The sequence below is a fragment of the Balearica regulorum genome, chromosome 1 (assembly GCF_011004875.1).
Source record: "Balearica regulorum gibbericeps isolate bBalReg1 chromosome 1, bBalReg1.pri, whole genome shotgun sequence".
Taxonomy (NCBI): Eukaryota; Metazoa; Chordata; class Aves; order Gruiformes; family Gruidae; genus Balearica; species Balearica regulorum.
The window spans coordinates 47209751-47229145 of NC_046184.1; the positions used below are offsets into that span (position 1 = coordinate 47209751).

The following is a 19395-nucleotide window of genomic DNA, read 5'->3' on the forward strand; positions in this document are numbered from 1 at the left end:
GATGAAACAGACATTTCAAGGACAAGTACTGATTTTGTATTCCTTGACTCCTAATCAGACTCCGTAGGAAGAAGACTGGTAGGTAAACTCTCTCCCTGAGAAACAGTACCATCCCACCTAGTCCCTAGTCCTTGTGCTATGCATCACATGCTGTGATTGCAGTGCTGTAGCTGCATTGCTCTTCTCCCTCTCCAGCTGGATCATTTTTTCCACCGAGAACCCAATGTCTAATTGAGGGGCATCCTGAAGACTCAGTGAAATGTAAACAAAACCAATGGAAGCCAGGACTTTGAACTTGTACCCGTCATTGAGGGCTGTACATTAATGCTATTAATTCAAGTGCTAAAGAACTCTTGTTAAACACACAATATTAATGGAAATGTTTGACCTTAAGCTCTTTCTGCTTCAGCATCCCCTCTTCCGAGAGTGGGTTATCACAAGACCTTTGTGAGTCTTTGTGAATCTTTTGTGGTTTTGATTCCATGGATACGTCCCACAGTGAAATCCAGGGGGGAATTAGTAAGTCTTCTTAATGTCTGAATAGTGCGTAATGCATAGAGCAGAAGGCCACACAGGGAACAAGGAGAGAATAATACCTGAAACGGTGGTTCGTTACGTGATAAGAATTTTTCACGCACTGCATAAAGGAGGATCCTGCTGAAAAATATCATATGTTAATGTGATTGGTGCCTGCATATTATAATGCATGAAGTCAAAGGAAGTGAATTCATTCTGTGAAAGAAAATTAACCCTGGCATTTGAGTGCTTGGTATTGCAGTTAAATTGTATATTTTTAAGTAGTTTTATTGGATAGTATCTTTTAAAATAAAAGTTGCGCTTCTGTAATCTGCATGCAGAAATAACACAAATATGAAAAAAAAAGGAAGCTATTTAAATACCCCAAACGTTAATAATTTAAGAACTATTTCCATTATACAACAAGAAATGTCACTTTTAAAGTTACAAATCTTTTTCCATATAAAGTACTTACACATTGACAGAGGGAAAAGGCAACACTGTATTTATTTTGGTTTTCATATAAATGCTATAAAATACCATGTAACATGAGTTTATTGCTAAAAATGCATAAAATAATTTTATTTTAAAAAAAGAAAATAAATCCTGGGTTTGAATTCCTGGGTTTCTTTACAGACTTTTTTTTATCTTATATAATCCTGCAAATCCCAGAAGAGCTATTGTTTTTCTATTTGCTGTTAACTGTGTCTCTGAATTAGAAAGCAATAGTCTTCCAGAAAGAAGGCAGAGTTAAAAACATCTGGTCCCAGCAATAGCTATTACTGTGGATCTTTTCATTCACCTAAATGGGAACTGGTAGAAAATAATGGACAGAGGACTATCCTAGGACTCAGTGATCACATTAAAAATCCCAACTCTACCACTGACTGACTGTCTAAGTGATCTTGGCCAACTCCATTTTCTTCTTCTGCCTTGATTTACCTTGGAAATTGTAATACTAACATATTTCATAATATTTTGTAAGACCTTAAGATGAAAAGCATTAGAAACTTAGAAGCATTAGACCTATGCTCTCCTAAAAGCTGTCACTGAAATGGTCAGATGTAATGAAAATGCAGATGCGTGTTATATTAAAATTAAGGCATTTTGATTTTTACCTTTTTTTTTCCTCATTCCTCCTCCCCAGTGTACACTCACACATAATTTTTGCACGTCTGAAAACATGCTCACGAATCCATCCCCACACTCCTGTGGGTGAGATGGCTTGCCCAGCACATAACTACAAAAGAGCTCAGCTCTCTTGTGCTCAGCAGGCACTTGAACAACGTGGCTTTTCTGTTCAAATAGTGTATGAAAAGGAAAGTTTTCAAAACATTTTCCCTTGAGTCACTGCTTAATAGAGGCAAGTCACGGTCACAAGTGGCAATGACTAGTCACTTTGTCTCTTGCTTTTGCTTTGAAAATGTTTCAAGACGTGATCCTATGATGATAACAAAAGCCGTGAGATTCTATTATATTTGGTAGTGATGGCAAACCCTATGTCATTTGTTGCCACAGCAGGAAACTCCTAACTATGCCCCAGGTGATGTATCATACTGCAGAAAATCCAAAGTGAATCCTACATGCTATTCCTAACTCATACACACAGCACATCCGTTGCAGTGCAAAACTAAGCAGTTCCGCAAATATAATAAAGAGGTTGTTGCATAACTTCTGCCCACTTGGCAAACCCTTGCTATTGTTTTTGGAAAATGACTGTTGGTAAACACTGAAAAAAATTGTGCAATAGCACCTTTGGCATGAGGAAGCAATGATCTACTGTAAAGCTGATGGTTGTTTTATTCCATACTTAATCGATACCCAGTGCACAGCTTTCCTAGGGCCCATGGCCAGCTGTGGTGCAGGTGCTAGCCTCCACGCATGGAGAAATGCCAGCTGGAGCTCTAGGAGGAAACTAGACAAGAGAGTGACTGTTCTTCCTCTGAACCAGGGGCACTGACAGCCACATCATTACACAGAAGCCTCACTCACAGTTTCCCAGCTTCTTGTGATCCGAGCGAGCCCATTTTTAAAGAAAAAAATCCACGTGTGACATATTTATTCTCCCTTCCTCTCCCACATCTTAGTACTAGCAGGACAGCATGGCGGGAATTTCACTACTGGTGCATCTTCCCTTATCTCTCCTTCCCATTTCTTCTTTGCAGTTCAAAATCCACTCTCAACCAAAGAGTCCAACAGAGTTCTGCTGGATGTCTGGATTATAACTGATCCTTGTAACATAAACCTTTGCACAGTACCTTGCTATTAAATAATTTCCTCCTACGAGATGAGATGAGATGAGGTGAGATGTCTAAAGTGAGTAGCAACTGAAGAGGTTAGGCAGACTTAAACTAAGAGTGAGTGTTTTTCAGTATCTTAACATTTTTACTTCACTCCCTTGTGAAATGTTTTTTCTTAGAAATCTGCATTGCTGTAACTAGTTTTGAATAGTTATTCTGGGATCAGTTTTCTCTCTAGCACTTCCTCCTTTCAATGTATTTATAAAATACCTTATGCTCCTTAATTCTTTTGCCTGGCAGCAATAGTTTGCTATGAATGATTTCACTGTTAATGTTCCTGCAAAATTTTACACTTCTAAGTCACATGCAAATTTTCTGGCATTTATTAGAAAAAAACAATACTCTATGCAAATACAAGGAACTCTTTATTTTTAAAAAAGAAAAAGAGAAAAGAAAAAAGTTACCAGAGTTTTCCATTCGTAGCAAAAGGTCCATAGCACAGGCCTGCAAATGACACAATTTCATAAATTGCTTGCTCTGTGTTACTAGCATCCTAAACTGGGACAGCATTGTGTTGCATCCTGCACAAACACAAGATGCTTTCACACAGAATAACAGAGAAATTGCTTCTTGATGCTTGCAGCACCATATAGCATTCATCATGACTGTATTTGCTGTATCAGCCTTGAAATTGCTTTAAGATGCAGCATAATCTTTGCTGAAGATTCAGCCCTGCCTATTTGAGAACTAAGTGCCCCAAGTTCCCTGCCAGTTATGTGAAGTCACATCACTGTTTCCACCTTCCCAACCCTTGAGCAATTCTTCCTATTTTTCAATGCCTGATGGCTTTTGCAGGCCTCGTGGTACAGTTGGATTTCCAAGTACATCCAGGCTTTGAGAAACTATCAAAGCAGCAATCCCAGTTCTTTTGGTCTCTGCTTGTCTGTTCCCAAGAATATTGTATCATTTGCCAAGTTAGATGAAAAAAGGTGTATTTAACTTACTAGCGAGGGAAGTCATGCAACTCCATGTGAAATAGCTGTTCCTCTAAGGAATAAATTGAGTCTAAATTGCAGATGTTCTTATGCTTTCACATGTAATTTGCTACTCAGCATGGGTGTATATATTCAGAGATCCACACAGTTCTGCAGGGAAGTATGCTGTTTTCAAATAACTTTATTTAATAAAAGGCTATTTGAAAAATTACTTTCCAGAGGCTACTATCAAAAAAAGCACATTTGCTCCAATAATCTATCAACTTTCTTATATAGTAAATTATCCAATTCCCATTACAACAGATGGAGTGCAGCAATTAGATGATGTCTCATATAGGACCATCTGAATTTTATTAGCTGATGCCTTTGCTGAAACTAAAACTGAAGAATGCACAGGAGCATTTCTACTTAATGTGATCGCACACCTTAAATGAGATCCTTCATCTTACTTTTGTCAATCAGGGTAAATGCAATTATACCGAAAATTTCTTATAATGAACTGCCATTGTATTGAATATTTCATGTGTTGGACCCTGAACAATACATGATGAATTGTGGTTTAGTGCACCGGCATAAACACAAGTTGTATATCAGGAAGTGTTTAGTAAAGCCTGCTGTCCCATTGCAGTTCTGCTGAGAATTTAAAGATGGGTAGACTCTGCTAATACCTGTTTCTTGAGTTCAAGGAAGTGATACTTTGATGGAAAAGCTTTTGGGTTGTTTTGCTTCACTTTACTGCTTTTAACTAAAGGCTTTTTGCGTTCAATACAAATATTAGAAGTATCAGCGAGAAGAGCAAGAGAGTGAGATCAGGTATTGATACTAAATGAGTTTCAGTTAAATCACTACTGGTGAAATAATTTTCATAAAATGCTTTGCAAGACATGAGTGAGGAATACCATGTAGGACAGAATATTTTTGTCCAAAATATTTGAAGAGAGATTGATCCTTCTCAGTCTGTTCCATTTATTGACTAACTTGCATTGCCTGTAGTCCCATCAGGTATTTTAAATCATAATTTTGAGGGTGTGCAAATTTCATGCTTTGGTGAAGGGAGGTTATCAAACACCCAGATTTCTCATCCTCTATGATTTTTTTCAAGTTTTCCACCATACCCAGCCATTAAGTCAGATATCATCTATTAAGTGTTCTGATCTGCCACTTTTCTCATCAGGGATCAGTTTTCAGATGCTATTCTTCTGAAATACACTTTAGATGCCTTTCCAGTCATGACCAGCTTGTGACATAAAGATAGCTGGAAGGAAAGGGAGAAGGGATGGAAGAACATTTTTCCTACAGTTTTCTGGGGTGGGGTCATCTGAAGTGTCCATTGTGTATAAGCTTCTGGCAATATTCTGAAAAAGATGAAAAACTCTTTTTTCCTTGCTGGCACAAAGTTTCTTTTTTCTGTGTGAGCTCAAGAGAGAAGATCGATAGTTTGTGATTTAAAAGAGTATAAGTCAATACCAAACCCTATGACACTGTGTTCTCATGTTTTTGACATTTTTTCCAAGTACATGTAATGTACCTCTTATTCCTCAATCTTGCGAAAAACTTCTGAGAATTTACTAAGGTACATAACTGGCAGTGCAAGCCTAACATAATTACAGCACTTCTGTTTGTGTGCTTCATGATTTACAGTGAATATATAAAGAACAAAAAATGCAGAAGTCATCTTTGCAGCTATGGTTTTATAGCACTAGGTTAAAGCGCCTTGACTGTGATTAGATCACAGAAAGTTAAAATAGCTGAGCAGCTCAGATTTTAACCCTTATAAAAAAAGACCAAGATTCATTTTTAGAATTTTACTTCATGCGCTCACATGTAGCAGAACTGTTCCAAGCCTAGATTGAAGTTGTGAATGGAAAATTAAGAATTAAGGTTGAATTAGTTTGGAAATTTACAATTCATCCTAGAAAGGATGTGGCATACAGCTAAAAGCTAAAAGAGAAGACAGAATTAATAGTTTTGGGCTATGGTATTTCCCTTCTCCGTCTTTTGCAATGATGAAGAGGAGTCAGGCATTGCTTCCCCTCTTTTATTTTATATGGTAAATTATTTTCCCTTTGCATTCATCCATTCTCCCCATCTTCTTTCCACCTGTTCTCTGGTGTTGCACGCAGAGTATTCCCATTCTTTGAGCTCTGTGTAATATTACAGTTTCAACAGGAGGAAGTAGGAAAGATTTACTGTGTGCCAGGGCTTTGTCAGTCTAGTTCCTTAGGACCTCTTTGCTTCTCTTCCTCCAGTAAAGTGCTCCATGATGTGAGACAGGATGGCAGAAACTAGATAGGAGGGAAAGTCTTAGCATTAGTAGCATGATAGATCCACGCCTAATTCTATATATTCCTTGGCACTGACAGAAACTTCACAACTTCGAGTAACTCAGTCATTCTGAGCCTAATTTCTCACATGTAAGAAGGCATTATTTCTCTCTCTGCTTAGACAGTCATTGCACGGGCAGGTAAATCTCTACATGGCTTGACATGAGAGATGTACTCTGTGGAGGTGTAGGCAATACTTCTTTCAACTGCCAGAAGAGAAAATAGTAGAGAATTCGCAGCTTGCTTTTCTGTGTGTATGAAATTTTCAGTTAGGCCATGACTACAAACAAGTCTGGGGACATAGTCATTCCAGAACAAGCAGATCTGCCCATTCTGGAAACAGTGGTGCTTTATTAGAAAGAAAAAAAATTAGATCAGTGTTTCAGTCCTCCTCTTTCCCTTCATCATTTTCTAATAGGGTTTTGTTTCTGAGCAGCTGTAAATTCTAAGGGCAGATTTTAAGACATAAGGATCATCTGGTTTGATATTTGCCTAACACAGGCCATAAAATTTCTACCAATAATTCTTGTAGTGGAACATATCATCTTTCCCAAAAATGTAAGTGAAGACTGTCAAGCCCAATAACTTGCGGTTTGCTAGAGCATAAAAACATCCTGTCTCAATTTAAGGAATCCTGGAGATGATGAATTTACTTCTTCCTTGGCAATAGATAATTACTATCACTGCAGAGCAGTTGTTTCTAATTTTCATTTTGATCCAGAAATAAATACAGGGCTGCCATATGATACGGGTGGGTATGGCCTGAGAGTTTGTCACACCCACAACAAGGGACAAAATATTCTATTTATATATATATACTTGTATCTGTGCATATGTCCTTGCTCTGTTGGCCTTTTATAACTATGTTTTAAGGATTTTACGTTATGGTTGGCTCCAGTTCAACCCTTACTTTACTTTTATCCTATTTCATGCTAAACCACAGTTAAATTCATTCCTCTCTCAGGCCTCACAAAAGCTGTCCCAGGCCACAGAAAAGAGAAGGCAGGAATTATCAGGTATGTCATGGGATGTAACAAACAGTGGATTGTGTGATGATGGTGCTTTTTACTCATATAAGATTATGTGTTAGGAGAAAAACTATGGTAGCACAATTCATTTGTGAGACTCAGAATTATCTGCCTTGTGAGCCAAGCATCTGCCAGGCATAAACTTGCCAACTTCTGCATAAATCATACTGGGACCTCAACTATCAGATGCAACTGGTCATATCTAAGCCTGCCTGACTGCATCTGGCAGATGGGATCATGGACTACGAGAGGGTCAGCATGGTGATAGCCAGAAATATTAGTGCTGTAACAGGGAAACTTTAAATTGGAGAAAGATACGTACGAATGCATAAGTCATAACAAGTCCATTCCCAGTGTATTTCCATACTCTTTTGAATTTTAAAACCCTCAATCTCTCCCACAGTGAAATCTGACAGATAAAAGTTTCCTTATGCTTTTTATGTGATGGTGATTTTCTGTTCTCAGTGTCAATCTGTACTGTAATTGGCAAAATCATGTATTTGCCTTTTAAAAGTATTGATAACAAAGTCTATCTCAGTAGTGTAGTAGCTGCATTAACAAAGTGAAGCTGTGTGCACTGATTGTGGGTCAAAATGCTGTTTGGGGAGAGTCATAGCCAAAAAGAAGGAAATGCAAATGTTGATTAACAAAGTATACATACAAACAAACTGTAAGATAATTACTTAGCAACACAAAACATTAGTTAATCCAGTAGTGTATGAAAAAACACAATATGTTTAAAAAAGAAAAAGGAAGTCATGTAGACAATGGTATAAAGCAGTGGAAAAATAACTGGGAATCACAACAAACTTGTGCGTTTATGCAGAAAGATAAGGATATTAATCTACTTTCAGAAAACAGATGAGAGTATTCTTGTTTCCTTGTTTTATTCCACTGAATTTACTTAAAGCATAAATTTCAACTACTGTATCACTCATTCAATATAAGGAGTGTAACATATTTCTGAGGGAAATCCTGTAGTTTTTGTGTACACTTTAGGGGAAAGTCCAATGACGGAAGCAAAGCAATTTCTCAGATGCCAGGTGTCAGGATGCTATTTTGATGAATGCTTTTCTTAGATACTACTCTGAGGTTCTGTTGCGGTTCAGTAAACTCAGGTGTGAATAAATTTTTGAGGCAAATCTGTGATTTAAAACTACAGTTTTACCAACGCAAGAATTAAAAGACATTATCAAGATCTTCTGACCATGAATTTAGCTTAAAGATCATAGAAGTTTGTTGGTTTTGAATTAGCTTCTTGTGTTGGAGCAAAAATTACATGTGGATCATTTTTCGGACAGTCTTTGGCAAAGCTAGAACAGGAAGTTTATTACTCTCCCCTCTCCTAGTGAAAGCAAAGTCCCACGTAATCACAAAATTCAAGAAATTATTTTATCAGGAAATTACAGTTCATAAAGCATTCTCTTGCCATCTTCACCAAGATGCACTTGTAGAACAGTCGTGTTACAACAGATGCTGTGAGATGGCTCTGCTTCCCCTCCATAGTCATATATAAACAATTTATCTTTCCTGAATCTTGTGGAATTTTACAGCAATGAAACAGTTACACAAGCACAGGACTTGGCCTTTCTCTAAATGCCTATGTTGCATAGCTCAAATATTGACTTAACTACAAACAATCTCAGCCTGTAATTTCAGACATCAAAACCAAATATATGAAATACGTCTTGGAAAAGAACACTGAGAGCAGCAATAGTACGCAACTGACTAATCTGTACAGAAAGGAATTGTACAAATATTTTTCAAAACACTTGAGTTAAAATTCGTTTGTATCATTCTGCCTTTGCAAAAAAGAGAAATGAAACCCAGCTAAAGATCTGCTTGTTAATACAAAGTCCTTCCCAAAGAAAGAGAGGGTTCACATTTACGGAACAAAATTGTTTGCATAGTAAAATAATCATCCAGATGGCAAAAATAAGCAACCCTGAAAATGGTAAATGTTACGAGGAACACTATGCCTCTTGGGGTCATCATTGGTAACAGTTTCATAACAACTATTTCAAGCTCTCAGCTTTAAGCATACCAGAAAAGTTTAGTGAACATTAGCTAATCTGTGTATTGCTAATCTATTATTCTAGAAATGTGTGACTGTGCAATACAGTCCTGGGTTTATGATTGACCTGGCCCTGCTTGACATGAAAATACCAGAAAAGAAATACCAGTTCAGACTTTTTTACGTATAACTCCTCTGCTGTCAGAATTCAGTGCAACTATGAATAATGTAGGAAATATTTTAATCAAGACATTCCTATGTTACATAAAAGCATCTCCTGATCCACTTATTTTCATACATAAAGAAGAGCAAAAGTAAGGGCAATTTACTATATGCAAACTATTAAGAGGCTAATCAGCTTGGTGAACTGAGGTTTAAGCAATAACCTCCTTTCCCAAGGTAGTATGTATATCTATTCTATGAATATTTAAGCAAAATAAAATATGAAACAGCAGCTATTTAATCTGCAGTTTAAAACAAATACATGCGCTCGGAAATAAGAACTTGAAATACAGCTGATCTGAAGCAAAATAGGAATGAACATAAAAGAGGATGATGTTTGATGTTGGAAGAAATTCTAAATAAAATCTGATCTAACCACTGAAAAACTTAAAAAAATGCAGATATGAACATAAGAGAAATTGCACAGAGCTGCCAATACATAAGACTGGTAATTATTTAGGTCAAGTATGGAGATGAATCAAATCAGAATCGGGGAAAATGGTCAAATAAGCTTTACATCTACACAGTCTGTGGCAACCTGCAAAAGAATTAAAATTACCACAAACACTGTATATTTTTCTGCCACTGTAATCTAATACAAAAGGAGTCCACACCACTTCTAGGTCATGAATGACAAAAGCTCTCTAAATCAAAAGGTCCCGCTCTATGCCTAGCAAAAAGTCTGAATAAAGATAGAAAGTAATTAACAGGTACTTCCTCATCCAAATAACTCTTTTCCCCCCCTATAATCTGCAACAGAATTGCTGACATGTGGTATTCTTGGGAATGCATGTTAAAGTGCTCAGATACTTCTGTATCTTGTATACTCCTTTAATGCTTTGCGTTGTGGAACAACACAAATTTTTTTATCATAACAAGTAACTGCATGACTTTCCCCATAATTAATATTATATGATCTATCCAACCTTGATACTGCATAGGATTAAACTGAACTTCTAGCTGACAGTGAACTTTTTGTACCAGCTGGGCTTTTTGTTTTATCATCTTAACTGCATCCTAGCAAGATGATCCTTGCATTGTTCTTAATAAAATAATTCCTCTCTCCCCAGAAAGAATTATTATTTCCTGAAAAATGGATGTCAGTGAATGGATTGAATACCACAAGTTAAGTTTTCAAATATTTGGGTGAACTAAAATCTCAACCAACAGGCTAGTCAAGCAAAATATGCATATAGTCATTGCATAAGCAAAAACCTGCGTTTACATGCACAAAGGCTAAATTTTCCCATCCTTACGTGGGATTCAGCTGACAAAGCTAGCATAGTCAACAGCTCTTACTGTAAATATTTTTGAAAATAGAATGATCACTTGGCTTTTTAATTAATCACTGATGTGAAAACCTTCAAATTTCAGATGAATAAGATAGAAAACTGGTATGAATTCTAGATAGATTTGAAGTTTGGTGGGGTTTTTTGTTTTTGCTTTTTTTTTTTACCCTGAAAAATGAATGTAGCATAAAAGATAAGCACTTAATACACAATTCAGGAAAAGTGAAATAGTGCCCATACATAACTATACATTTTTATTTGGGAATGTTTCCTCAATTAAATCTGAAGGCTTGTAGAAAATTCTGAACAGCTCCTATTGAAATTAGTGACCAGATTCCAGTTGGACTTGCTCTATCGCAAGGCAGCCACTGATCTCATTCCAGAAAATCAGTCTGTAATCATCCATCTGAAAATTTATGTTTGATGTAAGGCATATTAACTAAATATTTGAATCTGTTAAGTATTAGAACGAAAAGTCTGATGTCTGTATTTTATGTCCCAGCTGTCCTCTCTTTGGAAGAAAGTAGTTTCAGTCATGGATAGTTTTGTTTGAGAAAGGACTATGAGATTTTGACATAGTATAATATATTCTGAGTTGCTTGTTAAATTAAAAAAAAAAAAACCAACAAAACCCAACAAACTTTGGAATGAGACTATTACATTTTACAAAACACTATATCACAAAGGCAATACAATATTTTAAACAGCCCTATACTCATTTAAACACACTTCAGGAAAAAAATTAATGGTTTTAATATATGGAAAAAATTATTATATTATGGGCACTGGAAATGTAGTCATATTTGTTTCCAAGTGTGTTTATGTTGTTAGATGGAGCCCTGAGAAAGATAGCAAACAGCAATTTATTTTCGGAAGTTATAAAATGCCAAATAAACTAGTTGTCTTTTAAATGCTGTAGTAAAGCACCCAGAAGGATAAACACTACGACTCTAGGAAAAGAAAAATATGTGTGTAATCATCATGAGAATGCTACTGTTGGAAGGAAAGAGCCCTTTATGCTCAAGCTAACTAAACTGGCAAGACAGGAAGAGATGGTCTAAGATGGGTTTAGAAAAAGACCCTTTAGATTAGAGACTTCTGTTCTTAAGTGCATGTTCCACTTGCAGTGCTACTGAAAATGTTTATCATTCCCAAAGATATTTTATTACAAGACCAGTGTTTCATGAGATAAAAATGGAAAATAGTAAGTTGTTTGGTTTTGTGGTGGTTGTTTGTTTGTTTGTTTTTTAATCAGAATGAACAGTCACAAGAATACTACAAATGTAGCAAGGAATGTTCACATATTATTAAAGAAAATCTAATATGCATCACACACAAAATCATTCAAACTACTATTTGCTTAAAGTTAGATATATCAGCACTTTTGCTGAATTAGGTTCATGAACCTAAACCTTCATCCGAAGTGATGAACACAATTAGGCAATCAGAAATACAAATTATATGATTTCGTAATAATGATTTATTATATCTATGTCTTTAGACCATTGGAAATATGCAGAAACTAACAAATGATTCTGGGCATGTAGAGAAATGCGAAGCCTATTAATCTTAGCAGCCTAAAGCTGCAAGTTGAAGCTCTCATCTCTGTGAATTTCAATCTCTCCGTATCATATGATCAAATACACTGTGTTAGCAAGATGTATGTATGTACGTCTGTAGCAAAAGAAAGCCAGTAGAACAATCCCTGAACGCACAATCTGAAGGCAAATATATAATCTGTAAGTTTGAAGTAACAGAAGTTCTTGGGGATTGCTCAGTTTTGCAGGGGGGGGAAAAAAAAAAAGCAATAATTCTGTAATTACACAGTAATTTTTAAGAACATAAATGGATGGTAAATACTCTAAATTTATGTATAACCAAATGATAATTAAGTTTTATATTTGAAAGAGTCATCAAGGAACTGAAGCAGGTAATTAAATTGACTCATCTGCTTTCATCAAATTTGTAAAAGCACATAATAAAGTCAGGCAGAAACATGAGATTGGGGTATACACTGTGTTCCCTGGAAATTGTTGGAGTTATATTGGTTATAAATATATATGTGAAACTATTTAAGTATGTAGGATCCAAAGAACTTTGTATTAGGCAAGTCGATTCATTTCAGTACTGTTAGCCTGGATGACAGTCACTGAAGATCTCTGCCTAGATTCGTATCAGGGACTAACCTATCCCACCTGAAAAGTCATGATACAAGCTGAGTCTGGCACCTACTCACCACAATATTCCTCTCACTCTGAAGAATTAACTGTCTTTTTATCAAAAATCTCTTGTGCAGATGAGTGTAATGGACCAAATTTCCTTTCATTTCATTTTCACATTTCACATTCCCAATCCCTGGGTAGAATTTTTCTCTCCTCTTATGCAGAACTTTTTTTATCTTCCTCTTTGTTGGTAAGTATAACCTACTCCATGGAAAATTTTATGAAATAAAACAAAAATGTGAATATGGAAAGGGAACCGGCTTAAAAGAATGACAGTAAATGAGCCAAATCATTTGATTGTGCATTTCCTTAAGGGAATTTAGAAAAAAAACAAAAAAACAAACAAACCAAAACCAAACAAAAAACATAGATAGTTGAGACAAAGGAAGAATGGCTAAGTAAGGAGCATAAAAGTTCATAAAACATACTTTTAGCATCCTAAAAACAGATTGAACAAGTATATGAAAAGAGTAGAGGCAGATGAACAGCAAAGCACGCACACAGTCTTTAATCATCTTGTACATTCATCTAAATTCTGAAAGAAACAAGTCTGTCTGAGATATCAAAGTATAAGCTTCAAATATAAGCTTCAAAACACTGGATTTTTTAAATATTATTTTATTTTTTAAGAAATTCTCTCTCCCAACCTATTTTTCCTATTTTCTTCTTAAAATACAGAAATACTCTTAAGATCTACACATTGCGGGGGATGTACAATCAAGCACGTAGTGTGGATAAAGATCAGTTTTGAGAACCTGTACAAGTTCCTATGAGTGAAATAAATCTGATAGACTATGAGTAGAAATTAGTTCCCCCACTGGTCTTGTACTAGCTTGCACAGCTGTGATTATTATTTTGTTTGAACTCTTTGTCCCCTAAGTACTTATATAAAAAACCAACTCATTAGAAATAACTGTTAGCTAAACTCACAAGAACTCATAGACTACATTACTCTACTCTCTCTGAGCTCTGTGCTTACCACTTGTCAGAGTGATACCACAAAGTTCAAAAGATGCTGAGCTGCGTTAATAAATTATTACAAAGATAATATATTTGATACATACTTGTGTTTCCATCAGGAGCTGATGAGTCTAAACATGACGTATTACTACTGAAGTATTCAAATAACATTGTATAACAAAAACACAACACAAAATATATTAAGGCAACTAGCACACTTTCCTGGAATATAAATTATTTATAGTATCCAGGATTAAAAAACTTAAAAAAAAAAAAAAAAAATTGCCTTTTTAGAAAAGGCTATTTTTTTTTTCTTTTCCTTTTTTTTTTCCCCCTCCCCCTGCTTCAAATATGTGCTAATCAGCAGTCTTAGCACTTTGGTCATTTTAGAAAACAGATGGTTGACAGACATTTAAGAGAAGAAAAATACAGAAAGGGAAAGCAGTGTATCTGAAAGTATTTTTCATTTTTACCTTCTAGGTACTGTTCATTTATTTACTTTGTAGGCTTTTAATTCCAGAATTTGTTTGATTTTTGCTGGAGCTAAACTTTTTTTAGGAACACTGTAACGATTTCCCCATTCAATTCATTTAATCAAAAGCAATAAACAGATTGATCTGCAAAATACAAACATAACCCAGAAATTACTCATGTGCTCTCTGTTAGCAGAGTCTGTAGCTCAGAGTTAGAAATCTTGTTTGGTAACCGAGGAGACGACCTCAACTCTACACCTTTGACTTTGGATTCACAGAAATGCACTAGAGAAGGATCTGAGACTAACTCCTACATCCTAAGTGAAATCATTTGACTTAACCACAGAGGTGTAAAATTCTCATGTTTTGCATTCCCCCTTTTTTTTTTTTTTTCCTGGGGCGCAATATTTAATTAGCTATATGAAGTAGATCAGATTTAGCTGTATCCCAAAGTGCTGACCAAGGAAGCAAGATTTACAGGTCTATATCCCGGCTCCAAACCAGCATGAGACGAGATTTGACAACCTACCCGCTATGTGAAAATGGTGACTATCTGGCTATTGGGAAACAGTGTCTAGCCAGTGCCAACAATGTCTGGTTCCTGCCTGTCCTTTCTGTTATGCTTTATTTGGTAGTCATGATCTGAGGAGGCCCAAGATACTGGATCTGACTGGTGAGATAGGCAGGAGAAAGCCTTGCTGAAAACGCCCCTGGGGTTAGGTGTGGGGATTTGAGTGTCTCAGCACAAGCAGGATGTAGGCAGTTCTGACATGCCCCTTGGCAGAAACTATGTGGACTTAAGCATCACTGGGGCAACTACAGGGTAACAGCAGATAAGTAGGGGTTTTAAGGATTTTAGAAGCAGTTAAACACTGCTGAAAGAGAATGGAAATTAAAAACCTATCTGTGTAAGTTAATTTTTAAAATGAGATTTAGGTGTTTTTGAAAATACCATCCTAATAACTCAAAACTAAATTTAAATACACAGCATAAATGCAACTGCATTTTTTTGTCCTACAATATCATAAAAACTATTTTTTAACAGAATACATGCTCCATTATATATTCCTTTACAGCAGCTTCATGGCAAGGAAACTCCAGCTGAATAAAGCTAATGTAACAGAGCAGAAAATCAAGCTCTCTGTCTAGTTTGGTCTAATCTCTAATTCACATTCCTAAAAAGTTAGAGAGATGCACAGGTGGATCCAAAGATCAGGGGATATCAAATCTCCAGACTTTTGGTCCAAGCCAGTCAGAATGCTCCTGTTTCACTGAGTAACAATACTACAAGGTCTAAACAGTCTGCCCTGATTTAGCAAAGCCAACAATCTTGCACCTATTAGCAGTTAATCCACGAGACTGCCTATGCACTTAAGCACAAGTATACTATTAAGCACATAAATAGACACTGTTTACTTTGCTACAGCATTGCCAGTTTTAACATCTTAAAGGGCTGAACTCTCAAGACAACAAGGTTTACTAATTCTTATAAATATCTGCCAAAATATGACTTTTCATAAATGCGTGACTGTTTTCAGCTATGTTGACAACAGTACCATGTCCCCTGAAGTTATTTCAGAGTCCTGACTGTGTGTGGAGCTGATTCCAGTGTCAGAGTCTGTGTCGTTTATGTCCAGATTAGTCACTCTATGAACAAAGTCAGGAACTGCGATGCTGTTACTGGAGATACCACTGCCCTTGGATGGCTCTTCATTTGATGGAAGCCTAGCTTCAATGTTGTCTTTAACGTGTAGTAAATTAAATTCTTCTGTAAGAAGTTCATATTCTTTTTCCTTCTTTTGAAGCAGTGAGTCCCTGTATGTAAGCTCTTTCTGAACGCAGCTCAGGTATGAATTGATTCTCAGACCATCTTTCATACTTTTTTCCAGCTCATATTTTACACTTTCCAAATTTGAGTTTTCCAGTTGAGTATTAGCAGCTCCTTCTGTACGAACATCATCTCCGCTTCTTTCTGTGCATATACCATGTACCTCTCTTTCAATTTCAGCACACAGCTTCTCTATTAATTGTTTGTGATGTTTCAGTCTCTCTTCAACCTGTAAAATTCCCTCACTTTTGCTCAAATATTCATGCATCTCTTTTTGATCATCTGGCCTACTCCCCTGCTGCTCAGCCTCACTTGGATTGATCATTAAATAGGAGTCCTGCACATAATTTTCTCCATCATTGGCTACACGATCTAGATGGAATTTCGCTTCACATTTTTCAATTTCCATATCTAGTTCCTTCATTCTAAGGACTTGTTGATGAATGGTATGATCTTGAGAAATGATTAAATGAATCAATGTCTCCATATTATCTCTTTCTTGCTGAACGCTGTCCTGTTTAAGTTTGGCCAGTTTCCGGAAAGTCTTCCTGACAATTTTCTTCTGCTTGTCTATTGGCAACATCTTCATGTAATTTGCTGGACTGAGCTCCCACTGTTTTTCTACATTTTGTACTACTTTAGCTTCAGCTGTCTTCCACAATGGAAAGGAGAGGAAAGCATCTGACTTTACCAACACAAAGTGCAAATTAGCCTGCTCTTCCCCCCATGCCTTCCAAAGTCTCAGAATCTTTGTCAAGGGAGGAAGGACTCGCTCCGAGCCTCTCCATTTTTCCACAATGCAGTAATCACTAGGTTTTCCAAAAAGGACCTTTTTCTCTCCAGATGTTGCCTGATGTTCCTCAAGCAGTGCTTGAATCACTTCTGTGCAAGTTGTGCGCTTTGTCAGGCCACATACAATCTTCTCTTCCTGGCAAACCCAAACCACAATCTCTCTTTCATTTGAAGCCATGTCCTTGTTGGGGGACCTGGGAAACAAGAAGAGACAAAATATAAATTACATATCAATGGCACAGACTGTGTGAATAACAACTATAATTCTGATATGACTACAGTATTGAAAAATCCCATATTATTGTACAAGACAATATACTTAAGTTACATGAAGAAATACCTTTGGATTAAGTAACAGAAAAACACACCCATTTCAGCTACTGCTCTAATATTACTACTAGTCCAGCTGAATGTGAATCTCACACAAAATATCTTTTATCAAATTTAGTTTTTGTACCCGTATTAAGTATGTATTGACAATAAGGGATAAAGTTTGGCAATCCGCGTTACATTTCCAGACTGTCCTAACATTACTTTCCAGACATAACTTTCAGATCTGCATATCTGTTCTCATCACACAGACATTGCACAAACATTTATAAGCTCTTAATATCACTGAGGCTTCTGAAGCAAAGAATCATGCCTCCAAATATGCACTGAACATGGTGGACTTTGAAACGCTGCTGAAAATGAATAAAGGTGACTGAACACCATCTAAGTTAAAAGACCTTGATGATAGGATAAATCTATAGCTCTTTTGCCACACCTGCACCCACACAAGCATAAACACCATTGTTTTCCACTGTGATTTTCACTAACAAGTCTCAAGAAATGTATTGCTTTTCCTGAAGTATCAAATAGCCTGGATTCCAGTGAGTTGTGAGAGAATACCAACTATGAAAGAATATGTATATAAGTCATTATTTTATAACCTTTGCAATGATACAGAAATGTCAGGAAATGTAAAAAGTTTTATCATTTCTTTATTTATTAATGAATTCCAATGAATGTGACATTAACCTGGCATTAGCAGCTGGTACCTCCTTACACACTGAGACGCCCGACTTCAGGTGTCTAAGATCCCATTACGGTTACTGTAGCTGTCTCATCAATACAATCAGTGGAGCCTAGAGAGCACTTCAGCAGATCAAATGTAGAAGTTAACTTTTTGTCCCCATCTGTACAGCCCTGGACTGCCATGGGTTACGTTCAATGAGACGAGGCCACGCTGCCAATGTAGGAGTTGTGGCTGAAAGGGGAGGAACCTGTCCAGTATATTCCTGTCCTCTAGCTTCTACATGCACAATTTGCTGCTTGCCCAGACCTGATGATTTGGCCTCTTGCCTAAAATGATAAAACAATAAATTCCCCGAGGAAAAACGCATTTCTTTGGGTTTTCTGGTATCCCTTCCAATTCATTTGAATGGATGAGATTTAACCCAGTCTGACAGAGAAAGCTTGAAAATGAAAATGACAGTTCAGACAATACTCAAAGGGCTCAATATGACATTTGTTTCTATCTGGGACTATTTATTTGCAGTACCTTCCTAGTCTTTTGAGATGTAGTAGGAATGGAGTTTTACTTGGCTTAATTAGGGTTATACCCTATGATTACTAAAGCAATCCAACTTGTTCCTTTTTCTTAATTCTTACACAACACGAGAGACACGCTGCAATCCAATACATTGAACTATGATTGACTCAGCTCCAGGTGCCATTCTGACCAGGAGGCAATAATCCTCAAAAGACAGGAGACTGCAAATGAATACCAATAAAACCTACAAGAGTGAGTTTATTAGTATCATCGCACAGGAGAGCTCTGTCCAACTACATTGCTCCAGGTCTTGGAACATTCCTCTGTAAAATTCATGTTTTGGTATATTACGCTGAGTAATGACATCATTTTCCCACTTCAATAGCTCCCTCTTACAGACCAGCATTTTACGGTAATTATTTTTTAAAATTGGTGTTCGGAAGATTAATAATGTTTTCATAGACTGCTTCTCAAAATACGAAAGCATATGTCACAGACACAGAAATGGCAAAATGGCACACAGAAACAGAAATAATCAAGTTTAAATGGGGTGGAGGGAATGAAAGACGGTATCAGATGAAATGGCATTACTGTTAAGCATGTCACATGCTAAAAAGTCAGTATCTGTGGTTTTAGGTTTACAGAATACAGGATGCTATAGAAATATTTTTGTCTGTTGACAGATTGGTAGTTAAATGAAACTTACATAAATAGACAATTGCAACATAAGTCAGCTGTGACTGTCAAATAACTCAGTATTTGTTTTACACTACAGATCTAAAAAGAGACAAACAGATAAACTACACAGTTACATTATATGTTAAGCTTAAAATTATGCCAAATGAATTATCAAAAATACAGTGTCTCAAACCGTGTTCTGTACCGATACATAAATAATTGACCTAGAAATAAAAGCGTATTACCAGTCATTGAATGTCAACTTATAAAAGTACTGACA

General features: G+C 36.4%; 1 protein-coding gene and 1 long non-coding RNA gene across 2 annotated transcripts in view; one reads left to right on the forward strand and one right to left on the reverse strand.

Annotated features, from left to right (window-relative positions):
* The window catches only part of LOC142600988 (uncharacterized), a 76303-nt gene that overhangs the window by 38648 nt on the left and 18260 nt on the right, over positions 1–19395 (forward strand). The gene's annotated exons all lie outside the window — the stretch shown is intronic.
* The window catches only part of RASSF9 (Ras association domain family member 9), a 28912-nt gene continuing 22983 nt past the window's right edge, over positions 13467–19395 (reverse strand). The window contains exon 2 of the mRNA XM_075748035.1: positions 13467–17097. Coding sequence (XP_075604150.1) covers positions 15822–17097 — 1276 coding nt within the window. The 3' untranslated portion in view covers positions 13467–15821. The remainder of the gene's footprint in view (positions 17098–19395) is intronic.